Source organism: Symsagittifera roscoffensis, chromosome 2 (assembly GCF_963678635.1).
Source record: "Symsagittifera roscoffensis chromosome 2, txSymRosc1.1, whole genome shotgun sequence".
Lineage (NCBI taxonomy): Eukaryota > Metazoa > Xenacoelomorpha > Acoela > Convolutidae > Symsagittifera > Symsagittifera roscoffensis.
The window spans coordinates 62,369,121-62,383,294 of NC_087063.1; the positions used below are offsets into that span (position 1 = coordinate 62,369,121).

General features: G+C 34.7%; 1 protein-coding gene across 2 annotated transcripts in view; it reads left to right on the forward strand.

Moving 5' to 3' along the window:
• Positions 1-12,316, forward strand: part of LOC134839281 (ankyrin repeat and EF-hand domain-containing protein 1-like) — a 34,758-nt gene extending 22,442 nt beyond the window's left edge. For both annotated transcript variants that reach the window (XM_063854779.1, XM_063854780.1), the window contains 3 exons: positions 6,971-7,153; positions 7,387-7,557; positions 12,098-12,316. In XM_063854779.1, coding sequence (XP_063710849.1) covers positions 6,971-7,153; positions 7,387-7,557; positions 12,098-12,291 — 548 coding nt within the window. In that variant the 3' untranslated portion in view covers positions 12,292-12,316. The remainder of the gene's footprint in view (positions 1-6,970; positions 7,154-7,386; positions 7,558-12,097) is intronic.
• The last annotated feature ends 1,858 nt before the right edge of the window (positions 12,317-14,174 follow it).

A 14,174-nucleotide genomic window follows, 5' to 3' on the forward strand; every position in this document is an offset into this window, starting at 1 on the left:
TTATTAATTTTTCTCCAACTCCTTTTTCTAGTAATCTCAAATCAAAACATAAACCCTTCCCCTCGTACAGGACCACAAGATTTATTAGTAACACATTACGATTGTGAAGAAAATGAACAAAAAACACTACATAAATATGCAATAAATCAAGTATCACAATGTGAAACAGAACCACAAGCTATAGAAACCACAGATGTAATAGCAACACTCTATTCAAAAGCCCGAGCAACAACAGTTACAGGTTATAAATTCACAGCAACATTTTCCGAAAAGAAAGTACATTGTTCACAAGTCTCGAACGGAAACAAAAACCGACTTGACCATGAATCATTCTATCAGAGTAATATAGAACGTCTTTTACATCTCAATCCCGACGATTGTAAAAGTGAATTACTTAGACTAAACATCACACAAAATAAAAACTCCGCAAGAAAGTTAGTTAATTTTCAAGTTTTTTCAGACTCTGTACATCAATCACAACTTGAAAGACACCAAGGACATATAAAACTAGACGAAAAATACCCGTATAACGGCGCACACGGACGATTAACCTATGACCTACACGATAAACATTGGATACCACACATTGGTATAAATGACCCATCAAACTGCAAAGCAGACACAAAAAATAAAGGATACCAAGAAATAATGTTTTTCGATTGGAAAATACAACTCGAAAAAATACAACTAACACGAGATTTATCAGATAATACAATGATCTATCAAGGAATCCGATTACCTTGTAAAAATGATCAAGGTTATTGCGACCCTACAACGAGAACACAAGCAACCATTGTTTGGTTCCCCGAAGATACATGTACAACATTTCAAGTAGCAAAAATACACGCTCGTATGATAAAATTTCACGAAAAATATTTTATACAATCAATTCCATATGAACAAGTCCATCCATCACGAAAACTAAGTTCTAATTTTAGAAACATAGACAATATAGAAAATAAATTGACACGTTTTCAAATATATCAAGAAACAGAACTTGCATGTAAATACAGGAATCCACTTCACAGAACACAATACTCTGAAATATTAGTTGAATACGAAAAAGGATTCGACATGACCACTGGAAAAGTAAAAATCGACCCATATGCCACAGGTCATCCTCCAAACGAAGGAACATCCTATATACCAGTTAATTTTGAAAAAAGCAACGGACAACCTGGTGGACATCTAAAACCCCATGACACCAGAAGCACACGCTTACAAGAATTATCACTAATGAATACTACATATTTCGGTAATATCCACTATGATATTCATTTAGATATGAAACTAGATTATACAATTAGCCGAATTTTTCAAGAAATGTCACTCTCCGAATTAGAAACACTACACCAACTATGCGAATTAGAACGAACACAAATATTACAATCACTTGCACTAGCAGTATTAAAAATACCCTATGCAGGATACTTATTATCTGGAAATAGATCAAATTTTTTAGACTATGAAGGAAACATCTTATGGTTTTATACTTGTACTAAAAAAGTATCACCACTATACGTTTTTGAAGATAAACGATGTTATAAAAGAATCCCTATCTTTTATAAGAATAAAGTACATTTCGTGGATACACTTTCACGAAGAACCTATTTCTGGGATACCGCAGTCCCATGTGGATCAGAAAACAGCCACAATGTAGTACAACTAAACCCTGATGAAAATAAATATTATCTTCTCACTCCATATCCCACATTAATGCAATCACTCAAAAAATTTTCACCAGAAAGCATTCGCGCTATTGCTCGAAACCCAAATATAGACTTACAATCAATAGGAATCTATTCAAAATCAGATATTCAACATCACATTAGAACACAACAATTCCAAGAATTATTAACACAAATGGACACTATACAAAGACAATCAATAGACCAAAATTTACGCAAACTTGCAGAAACCGCAGGATTTGCCGATATCTACACGCAAGACTATAGCGGATATTTTAAAGACATTAAAGATTATATATATCTAAACGGTGAAAAATACCGTCCCCAAGATATATCACCAATTAACATTTTTAGCTTTGTTACACTCAAAAATGAGATCCTCGATTTTCTAGGATGGCCCTACTACATCTTAGAAAAATTGACTATTTTATACGCAATGTTTAACTTTATTGGATTTCTTTTCTCACTTTTAAAAGGAATCTACAACACATGTGCTATACACACACAAGTAAACAGACAAGCAAGCGTAGCACGCATACTCTTTGCAGGATTTATTGGAATCTTTTCTACATCTATAAACAAAATTCTTTTAGACGCACAAATAAAAGAATATAACACAAAAATAGCAACACGACAAAATACATACGACGAAGAACATAACAATGTAGACATAACGCCAACGGCACCACAATTACCACCCCTACCAAATAACCATCCACTATCCCTAGTCCCATGAAATTTTCGAAATTTAGCCATCACACATAATCCAAATTTTCGACTCACCACATCACAAAGTCCCATCCAACATATAATGACACACCAGTCACAAGATCAAAATACTTATGAACAAATTATTGAACAACCCCATACCACCGCTTTTCAGTCTCAAAATAATCATTTTTTTAGCCCACGATGAGCCGCCAACTTGGATCACTACACCGATCAAATTCCCACCCAACCAATCTTACCTCTCCAATCCCAATAATACCACTTTTTGCTTTTCCGCCACCCGATTTTCCATCTAGTAATGTAACATCAGGCATGAATTCCGACACTAATTCACACATCTCAGTTTTATATTCCATCTCACAACTCAATAACCCGAATATTGAAACCCCCGATGAATTTGCCGACTCAGAACCATCCCCATCAAATCATTTTCATAATTCTTCTAATTTTTCTCAACCCCCTTTTCAACCCATATTATCCAATAACCCTGACCCAATCACTTCCACACCCTCTTATGCTTCCCAAGTTACCCCAACCTACTCCTCACTTCATTCTGACCAATCATCTCATTCTCCAGACACCCCCCGAATCTCCCCAGAGCTAGATAATTTTATTACCCTTCAACAACAACCCTACCACCTCCATACCCCAACAATAAACCAAATCTCCTCCACAATCAATTCATCCAACCCCCCTACCCCTACACCCTCTTCAAATTATACTGAATCATTAGCACCATCATCCACATCAACTGAATCTTCACACAATACTAATAGAGCTTACCGCACTTTTAAAAGAAAGTTCCCCAACCATCCTTTCCCAGCAAAACCAGGAACAGCCCGTGAATACATCAACCACCCCAAGCATACTAACACAAAAGAATTTTTAGCCATCACCTTACCCTCATTCCCACAATACACCTTAAACACCCCCCACGACACTAACGAAACACGCAACTTTGTAGATGAATACGTTTTAATGCCCACTCTCTCTTGGACCTCATATTATCATTTTACTAACCCTCTTTGCTTACCTTTATCTAACACTCACATCGATATAGAGCGAAATACGGACATGCTATATCGACTCACTACACCACTAACCGCTAGACAATTTACTTACGTTGGATATAAAAAATCACTAAAAACACACACTGCACCTAGAGCTAACGAATATACACTCGAATACTATGATCACAACATCATCAGAGCTAACCAAGATCAATTCTTAGACGACGATCGCTTCGCTAATCCACAAATTACCGAGAAATTTTTCATCAAGACACCATATATATTTACACTAAACATCTTCGACCGAAAGTTTGATCACATTATTTCAGAAGCACTAACAGACACACAAGCATACGAAAGTTTTAAAGAACGCTTCCAAATATTTTCACTAACCTTTCATTTCCTTGCACCACACGAAAGAGATTTACACTGCTCACACGATATTATGTTGCGCACTAAACAAACCCACACATATAGTTATTATCGCTTCATCCAAAATCACTTTGACCTACACACACCCTCTAGACAACCACACCATCGCTTTCAATTCATTAATTCCAAATACACTTCACCATTTTTCCTAAATTTCACATATTGCATTAAAGATACTAACCTTCATGGTATTCTTCGCAATTATGATCCCATAACCCAAATGTACATCTTCTGTCCCATCACCAAGACCTTCAACGCCGAAGAATCCCGACCCTTCCTTATCCCGCACGAGTTTGTACAACCTATAGAAATCCCAATTTTAGAATTCATCCACAACACTAAATTCAATCACAAATTATATAATCTAATCCAAAACACACCTTATGAGTTTGCAGTTGGCACTGAAGAACTAACCACTATTAAGGCACTTCAATTGCTTTGGCCACTGCTTCAGACTGAAAATATCATCCGCATCTTAGCTAAACTACTAACAACTTCAGAACTAATTCACGACATCTTCCCCCACGGTTTTTTCCCCGACGACTAACAGGTAAGTATGAATTAAATGAATATTACTAACTAATTAAAATATTAAAAAAAAAAAAAAACTCACCATACTTTATCCATGTTTTCCTTAGATTTTTAGCCTTCATCCGACGATCACCTACAAAAACCACAAAAGACAAATAAAAATCGCAAATTTCATCAAACAGATTTCAAAAATTCTATTAATCTCTTACACTTATAAATTTATAAATTTAATACCAATGCAGTAAATTCATTTCTAAAATTTTCCCCACAAGCAGTAAATCTAATTATGATGAAAATTTGTAACTTAAAATTCCCCCATAACTAGCAGTAAATTTACCAATTCTATGCAGTAAATTAATAAAATGCAAATGCAGTACTAACCTTTTGATATTCTCATTTATTCGCACAGAAATTCTATCCACACTCGCACAGCTCGCCCACGAAGAATTGTTTAAAATAATGAATTTCAGTTTCAAGTTTTCACACTCAACAACTCTAACATATAATAACATGTTTCAAACCTTCCTTTAACCCGGTTGGAAAGGAATCATATACTAAACAAAACTAACCAACGCAGCTTACTAAATACCACAAATCATAGAATAACAGCATGACTAAGAAAAGGAAACCAACGGTACCCAAACCGGATTAACCCAGTTTAAAACTGGATAATTTATTCTTTTGAAGACTATTATAAAGTCTAAGAAAGAAATAATAAAACACAAAAAAGTCGAAAGACAAACCCATACCACGAACAATTTGCTTTTTGGAAAAAGGACATAACCAACAAGACATAAGAAAAACCACAACAAACCCAACATAAAACGTTGTCACATAACAGGACCCCTCACAAAAACCGCATGAAATCATACTCCCACTCCTGGCCTAACCCACCAGGAAGGACGTCCTGAGCATGCTCTATAGCCGGCCTAACCCACCGCGCTACATCCACGCTTTGTGACCACACCTCTATTTTTAATAAGAGCTACTCAAGTGTGAGTAACTCTTCAAAATAACCGAACTAAAACAAAAAGCTTTTGTGAAAACAACTAACTAAAATCATAATTAAAAAATATTAAACTAATAAATGTTTTATAAAATGTAAATTACATTATGCAATACATAGATCAGAATACAACACCAAGGACGAACATCTAAAGACAAAACGACCCCACTACACTCGAGAGAGAATGACCAACCACAATCGATATGCCACTCACAATCACAACTCAAAGGATTTAGAGTACGACTTGACTTCGCAGAAAAGGACTTCATTGAACTAGACCAATGACCACCTCGATGTTCAAGTATACGTACAGATCCGAGTAACCAGGCATCCCCTCCACGCACAATCTCCACGCCATTCCCAAACTAGATCAGACACAAAAGAAGTTCTCCACGCAGAACAGAAAAACCTGACATAGCCAACCATTCTGAAATCAGATTTGAGTTTGTTGCAAAGACTTAGTCGTTGTCACTAGAAGACACAACGTCTTATGTCTCTAACTCCAGCTTCCTGGAACTTCTTTAACAAAGAGGAAACGGAAGAAAAAGATGTTCGCCAAAAACCAACGTCCATCATCCATCCTTCGAATCGCAGAAGAACTATTCTAAAAAACTCTGTAAAACCCGGATGGGTGGAACCTGATCTAAACTATATTTTATGATTGGATAAATTAGATATTTTACCAATGTAAAGTATTTAATATTAACCAATCATGATCCATCTAACTAACAACCCACTTATTTGTAAGTGCTGAAGTTACTTGTAATTTCAGCACCAGAGAGATTTGAATTTAACTTAGAAATTAGTTGGACTCTCCCGAGCACTTCAGCAGCCGCAATAAACCAGTATACCCTAGATCTATTGAGCCTAGCAGAGACTAGTTAAACAACCTGAGACTAGATAGTATAAGAGTAAGATTAGGATCGGTATTAGACTAAGAAGTTGCACGAATCTATCCGGCCGAAAATAAGATAGCGTGACGAGCAGACGGTGTACCCTATCCGAAATTACTCTATGAGTTATACACACCAGTCCTAACTCAGTTGGTGTAATTTCTCTGGTAAAAAAAATGTGAAAAAAATGTACATATTTAGTTTCCCGTGTCATCTTAAACATAAAAATCCAGGTTTTTCGTAAAACAGGATAATATTATTAGCTAATTATTTTGACTCCACAAAATATCATCTCTTAAAATTGCATTGTTCCATCCAACTGTGCTACTGGCTTTGAATTCGTGCCATTCAATTCACGTTCGCATGCAATGAATTCGCTACTAAGCCGAAAATCATTTACCCTTAAAGGAAAGGACTTACATACGAGCTATTCATGGTGTAAGCAGGGAGAACCTGGTTAAGAGTTACATATGCAAAATTGGTTATATTTCTGGGCTGCTTAACGTTTCTCGACCTCAAGCAACAAGCAAGGATGTTGGTGGGTCTCAAAAAACCAATCTAGTGCACAGTTTGACCTCGTAACGTTGAGAGGCTGAGACTTATTCGTTTGGCCATCCCCACTAGAACCTCCTGTTCTGAATTTCAGCCAGCGAGCTATCCCATTCTGTCTATTCCCTCTAGGTGCCCGCGTGTCGATTGAGACTGTGAAGGAGGAGACTGTGATGGACAAGGCCTACAGTTGGAGTGACCCCCGAGTGACTGTCAAAGTGAAGAACAGGTACGACCAAGTGGTTCCCCCTCTCTCAGACGCAGAACTGGCCAAGAAGAAGAAGGAGAAACTCAAACTCAAGCAGAAAAACAGAGGTGCACAATCAGGATTCATCCTCATTTTTGATGTTACTCCATCGAAAGTAACTTTTCTGCAAAATTTATTAGATAAGTAAACAAACTCCGAAAAAAAACATTCATACATTTTCTCGCAAACTATCCCGTAAATATAAATACTCAGGATTGAAGTACCGGAACTTTTGGTTTAGTGTATCTTGAAGATTTTAAGAAACTGACAATTATTTAATGAGGAAATTTTGTTTTTGTAGCTGCGTCGGCAAGAAACCAGCGCAGCTCTGCGCCCGCAATCAGCAAATTTAAACCCTTCCTGCCTCCCCTGCAGACACACAAAGGGGGAGATACAAACATGGAGCCAGAGTCCATCTTCGACTCCAACCGGAAGCAATCAGTAGTCCTTATGGCGTCTTCACTATCTACAGGTAAGAATAAAAAAACAACTGATTATAAAAAATCCTCAGAAAACTCCACATTTTGCACAAGCCGAACTTTTTTGGCATAAGATTTATTTTTTTTGGTAATAATTACCAACAAATTAACACTTTTCTGAGAAAAACTTGTTTTAACTAACCCGGGTTGACCTCCATAAACCGAAAATTCTTATCTTTTAATTCACTACTCCGAAAATGCTTATAATACAATTCCATACATCAAATGTATGGAAAAATGCTAATCATACAATTTTCATACAATTTCAAAAAACCACTGAAAAAAGATTCGAAGTAGTTTCTGCTGCTATTTCAACCAAATAAAACAGTCTAGTGATGAAAAGATGAAAAAAAAACTGTTTCTTTTTTTTTTTTAGAAAAAAATGGTTATCATACAATTTCCATATATGAAAATTGTATGATAAACATTTTTCCATAAAAGTTGAGTTTTTCAGAAATCTTTAACATAAGATGAGGGACAAGGAGGGAAATATGAACGCAAATTGGGAAGAAACTGAAAAAATATATCTAAAACTGGTAGAGGGAAAAAATTGAAAAAGATATAAACATTTTTTTAGCCAAAGTTAGTAATTTTTTTGCTGTTTTCTAATAAAACACGAGTTAAATCAAAAGCATTTGTCAATTTGTAAAAACACTGGAATGTTTTGAAAATTTGGGACAATTTAAAAAAAAAACGAGATAGTCCATTAGAAAGACAAATTTTATTTTATTGATTTTCCATTGATTTTTATCGACTTTTAGTCAAATATGTTCGATTGTTTTTTCAATCTGTTTAGAGACTGACAGTGAAATTGTTTTATAATTGATCGATTAATGACCATTAGTTTTCAGTGCGGGCAAAAATAAATTTATTTAAAAATATGAGTATGATAAGAAATGACCTATGTTTCGTCTGTATGTTTCGTCAGACATAAAAAAAAAAATTTCAGGTACAAAATATGAATTAAATACTCGTTACTAGGTATCAAAAGAGAGTACTCGGCGACACTAGATTGTTAAATTATCATGATAAAAACATCAAGAAAAAAGCTGGGCTGACCATGAATCTGTTAGGATTATTCAGTTACAAAACAATTAATTTATTTGTCTATTTTACTGATTGAAAAGTTTTTTTAATTGTAACTATCAAAAACTCAATTTCTGCTGTAAAACAAAAGTTCTGGGGAAAAAGATTATTTTAAGAAGCTCAAAATAACCAAACTAGTCATTTGGATCATAATTATCAAGTAAAACAGCATTGCAGTCTATTTAAATGAGTTTTCTGCCGTTAATTCATAAGCCCCCCAAAAAAGTAGACAACCTGCAAAACGGAGATTTGCTAACAAAAATATTTGATTAGATTTGTTTTAGATTGAACTTTCTCAAGCATAAATGAAGTTATCTAACGTCTTAGTTGTATTCTTTACGTATTTCGAAAAAGGTCGTTGAATAATTGGATTTTTTATAAGCGTTTGTTTCAAGATTTTTGAGATTTTTGGTTTTGATTTTTTCGAGTACTAGTGTGATTTCATCATGAGCCAAAACTAACAAAACCTATAATATTATCGTTTGTTTTATTTCTCAAACCCAGCCATTAATGCATATGGGGCTTTAATCAACTTTGGTTTAACTTTCTATCATCAATCCCCATTTTAATTACTAGTGAATGGTCGTCAACAAATTGGAGAAAAACATATTAGAAACTAATGAAACATAGTTTGAACACTAAACATTGTCTGCTGCAGGGGCGGATTCAGGATTTTTTCTCGAGGGGGAGGCGGATTTTCAAAAAATGTTCGAAAACTTTGACGACCTTTTTTTAGGTCGACCAAAATGATTTTTTGAGCTCTCCTAAAGCACTAAAAAGACGCTGTTGTGGCTAAGATTTAAATAAGATTTCTGCGCCTCACGATAATTTTTGAAAAAAAAACAGGTCAAAAAAGCCGTTTTTGGGCACCTTTTGAAAAATTTTGACAAAAAAAAACGCTTTTTTTTGCGCGTGCGCTCCCCCTCAAAGTTAGTATATATTGGCGCCCAGGGCACCTTTAGGAAAAAATTTTAGAGTCCGTCGTCCAAAAATGGATTTCTTAAAAAGTACCAAAGGGTCGGCAGGGTTTCGAATCCCTGAAAAAAAGCGTCCGCCTCAAAACGCCCCCCCCCCTAAATCCGCCCCTGATTGTCTGCAAAAATAGCATTTTTGACAAAAAGTATAAAATTATTAAAATGTATTACATGAAACAAAACTTCACAAACACCTTGAGAAATTATAACCCAAGTTATATCTAAATGTTCATAATAATTAATTGGTGAACAATTTTCCGAATAATAAAAAACATGTTTGAAATGCACAAATTCTCAGTTATGACATGTGAAAATTTGATCTGTTTTGTTTTAAAGTAAACTCGAGCAAAATTTTTAGTGACACGATATTTTTGTTTCAGACATAATAAACTTCAATTTCTTCTATTATCCCATGATTGGGAGCTAGGAAATTAGGAGAAAACCTTAATAGACAAAATTGTAAGAAAAAATGAAGTTCAGAGGATAATTGTTCTTTGCAAAACTGACGTTTATGCTTACGTTCTAGTCACATCAATACAAAAAAAAATGATAAAATCTCAAAACTGATCATAAATATTATATACGTTTTCATAAATGTTTTTCATAAAGTAATAAATGCAAATAGTTCTTTGCTTTTTTAAAACGCTTGAAATATTTTGATGTGATATGTAGTAATCTAATTTGCGCTTACGAAAACTCAAACAAAAATCCTTTTGGAGTCGGTAAATATTTCTCATCGAATTCTCGTAATTCAACAATAGCGAAGTCGCCTGATATCCGTTCCAATATTAACGTCCAATTTTCTTGCCGTTTATCCCCTAGATTGTAGTTAAGGCATGCAAAACCAGGCGACAGGCATTTTACTTTTGGCACACAACTTTTTGGGCTGAAAAATTAGGCGACAAGCAAAATTGGTCTAAATAATAGAATGGAGTTCAACGAGTTGACGGAATTACAAATATGAGAATTGTGTGAAAGTGTCCTCAGACCACAGGTAATTTTTGTTTCCAGCTTTCCTAAACGTAAATAAAAAGAACTTACTACACGGCGCATTTGTATAACTTATGCGTTCCCGCATTTAAGAAAAATGACAACAAATCGATTATAATGGATTTTGGTGGTCTACAATGTTGTAAATATAATCGATTTCCATGTTACGTTCAGACAACAAAATTGGACTAAAGTTGGATTTAAATCCATTTTTTTCTCGCCAAAACAATTGCTTTATAATTCTTTTGGAATCCATCATAATGGATATAATAATAAGTAGGTAATCACATTAAAATGGATTTACTTACTCTTTATTTTTGTTTCGCGCGTCGTGCAAAATTTTGCAAGATTTTCTGCATTTATCAAGTGAGTTTTGCGGAAACTTTGCAAAGTGAGTGTACGGCTTAATCCATTTCTAAACCTAAACTCAAATTGCAAAAAAATTCCGTTAAGCTCTCCCTCCCCCACCTAACTTTTGCCCCTTTGCTCCCCTTCAATCCCCCTTACGTTTGCCCCTTTGCTCCTCCCCCACTGAACCCCCCCCCCCCACCTGAACACCCCTCACTTGAAACCTCCCACCACTTGAGTAATATTAATCCACTTTTAATTGATTATAATCGATTTGTTTTCACTTTTGTGGACACTGACAAGGAAACTCAATTATAATCGATTTTTATTGATGAAACTTCAGTGGGGGTTTGCTAATGCAATTTAGTATTTACAAATTAACAAGACTGCTCGTATCAGTGCGAAGCCCTAAATGTTCCGACTGCCTTTTGAGTTTTATGGAGCAGTAATAACAAAAAAAAATAAATGTAATAAAATAAAATGAAATTTTTATTTTTTCTAAATTTTGAAAAATTTCTTATGAAAAACATCCCCCTACACGCCATATAAAGTACAAAAGGATATATTTTGCTCCTTGAAACAATTGAATTATGGCGAATAAGCTTCTTTCAACCAATTTGGAACGATTTGTAAAACGGATTAAATATCCGCTTACGCGTTAATAGCGCGAAATATATTGCGCGTTAATTGACCAAATTGGCCAAAATGGCAATCTTTAAACCCCCATAACTTTACAAAAAATGCGTTGAAATAGGTGAAATAGTGTTTCAAGTTTAAGCTCAGGACAACAATAGTTTTCGAATGATATAAAAAAATTTTGTCAAAAATGGCTAGTTAAAAGTCGAATATTGTCTGAAGAAAAAAAACCCACCCCGAGCACAAATATTCCGTTACTTTCGTATCGAAAATCGGAACAATTACTTTCGTATCGAAAGTCGGAACAATAATTTACTATCTTTTAGAGCTGAAAACGTCGACATATTTTGAGGTTTAAGCACTATTTGCACCAGCGTGACTTCGTTTTCAAAAACCTCTGTCCAGGTTCCGTTTTATTTGGACCGCCTAACATAATTTAACAACTTGAAATTTAATAACCAGTTTTATAGACTAGAAAAATCAGAAGCTACATTTGCAGGCACGAAATACGACAAAGAAGATATCACATATAATCCCGGAAGATGGTGGGTCAAAATGAGGTCAACTGATGACCTTTTGAAGGAGCGCCAGATCTTGAGGTCACAGCATACATGGGAACATGACTTCCCGAAGACGTTCAAAATGCCTTTCCCCAAACACATTGAGGAACAGGCCAAGAAATTTGACGTTTAATTTTTAAACCTAATCCAGAAATGAAGGAGGAATGAAGTAATTCAAAACGTTTGACCCGGATAGTTTTCAACAAGTTGAAGCCGTTTGATTGATATTTTTTTAGCTACCGTGATATTTAAGTCGGAGTTTTTGCTTTTCCTGTACTTTTATCAGTGTTTTCACTTCAAAATTATGCCCTCTAAAATAATCAAAAATAGATTTAACTGTTCGAGAAATTAATTTAAATAACCAGATGTGTTATGCTTTTCCTAGGAATAGAAAAAGAATTATTTTCTCAAAAAATATCCAGTAAGCAACCACGAAAAATTTATTAACTTGAATATGAAAAATGATGGCCGTTGTTTAGCAACTTTTCGCTACTAGCGATGCGTTGTCAGAAAAAAATTAGATGGTATCACTTAAAACTACTTGAGTTTTGAGCCGAATCAATGTGCAACTTTTCGCTTCTAGCGATGCGTTGTCAGAAAAAAATTAGATGGTATCACTTAAAACTACTTGAGTTTTGAGCCGAATCAATGTGCAACTTTTCGCTACTAGCGATGCATTGTCAGAAAAAAATTAGATGGTATCACTTAAAACTACTTGAGTTTTGAGCCGAATCAATGTGCAACTTTTCGCTTCTAGCGATGCGTTGTCAGAAAAAAATTAGATGGTATCACTTAAAACTACTTGAGTGTTGAGCCGAATCAATGAGCCGAATCAATTTGCAACAAATAAATATCGCAGAATTAAGTTTATTTTTTTTCAGTTTGGGACATGATTATGTTTTGAAAAGAACCGGCAAGTCTAATTGAAATTGATTAGACTTCGTTATTTAAAAAGTTCGTTATTTAAAAAGAAGTTCGATATCTAGAAATGAAACCCATAATAAAAAATATTTAAATAAATCTATTTTCTAACACCACAGTAACACTCACGGAAAATTTATAAATATTCTCTATGAATAGTTGTTGATTATACTCTTAGCATAGTTATTGAATACTTTAACGCATAATTTAAGCAATTTTAGTAGGAATACAATTTTCAACAGACCACCCGAGTTGAAGTCACACAGAAAATTATTACTTCTCCAGAAATTTATTAGTAAAACATCAGTTCTGTATCAGATTCTGGCAAGTGGCAATTTATCTCTGATCAGAGATAAATCAGAGAAAAAAAACCGCAGTTCAGCTTTTTTCTGATCAGGGGTTTTGTTCTGATAATTCTCTGATCAGAATAAAATCAGAGTTATCGTTCTGATACTTCTCCGATCATAGTAAAATCACAAATTTTGCTCTGTTTATTTCTATGGCCAGAAAAAATCAGAAATATTGTTCTGTTATTTCTATGATCAAAAATCGAATCAGAAAAAAAATCATAACAGCATTTTTTTGTATAAAACTCAAAAAAATCTCAAGAAAACCAAATTCCGCGCCTTGACTTTGATAAAATTATTTGGTTGGGCTGATTTCAAAAACATTTTCGGCGTTCTTATTGAAGATTAATCAAAGATTTTCCGACTGCAGTGGCTCCTCCCTCAGGGATTTGACCTAAACAACAACCAAAGGTTACCCTTTGTGAGTTTATATTTTTGGCTGCAAATTTTTTGGTTGGAAATCCATTTTTGGCCGCACAACCCGTAAATATTACTAAAGGCGCCTTTGGCGCCATTTTTTACTAATTTTGAAGGGAGACGCGCACCGAAAAGACGCAATTTTTTGGGCAACAAACTTCCAAAAAGTGCCAAAAATAGAACTTTTTACCTGTTTTTTTTTTCAAAAATGTTCATGCGGCGCAGAAAGTTTGCAAAAATGAGGCATTTATAGAGTTCTGGGAGCGCTCGAAAAATCAATGGGGTTCACCTAAAAAAATCGACAAAGCTTTCGAAAATTTTTGAAAGTCTG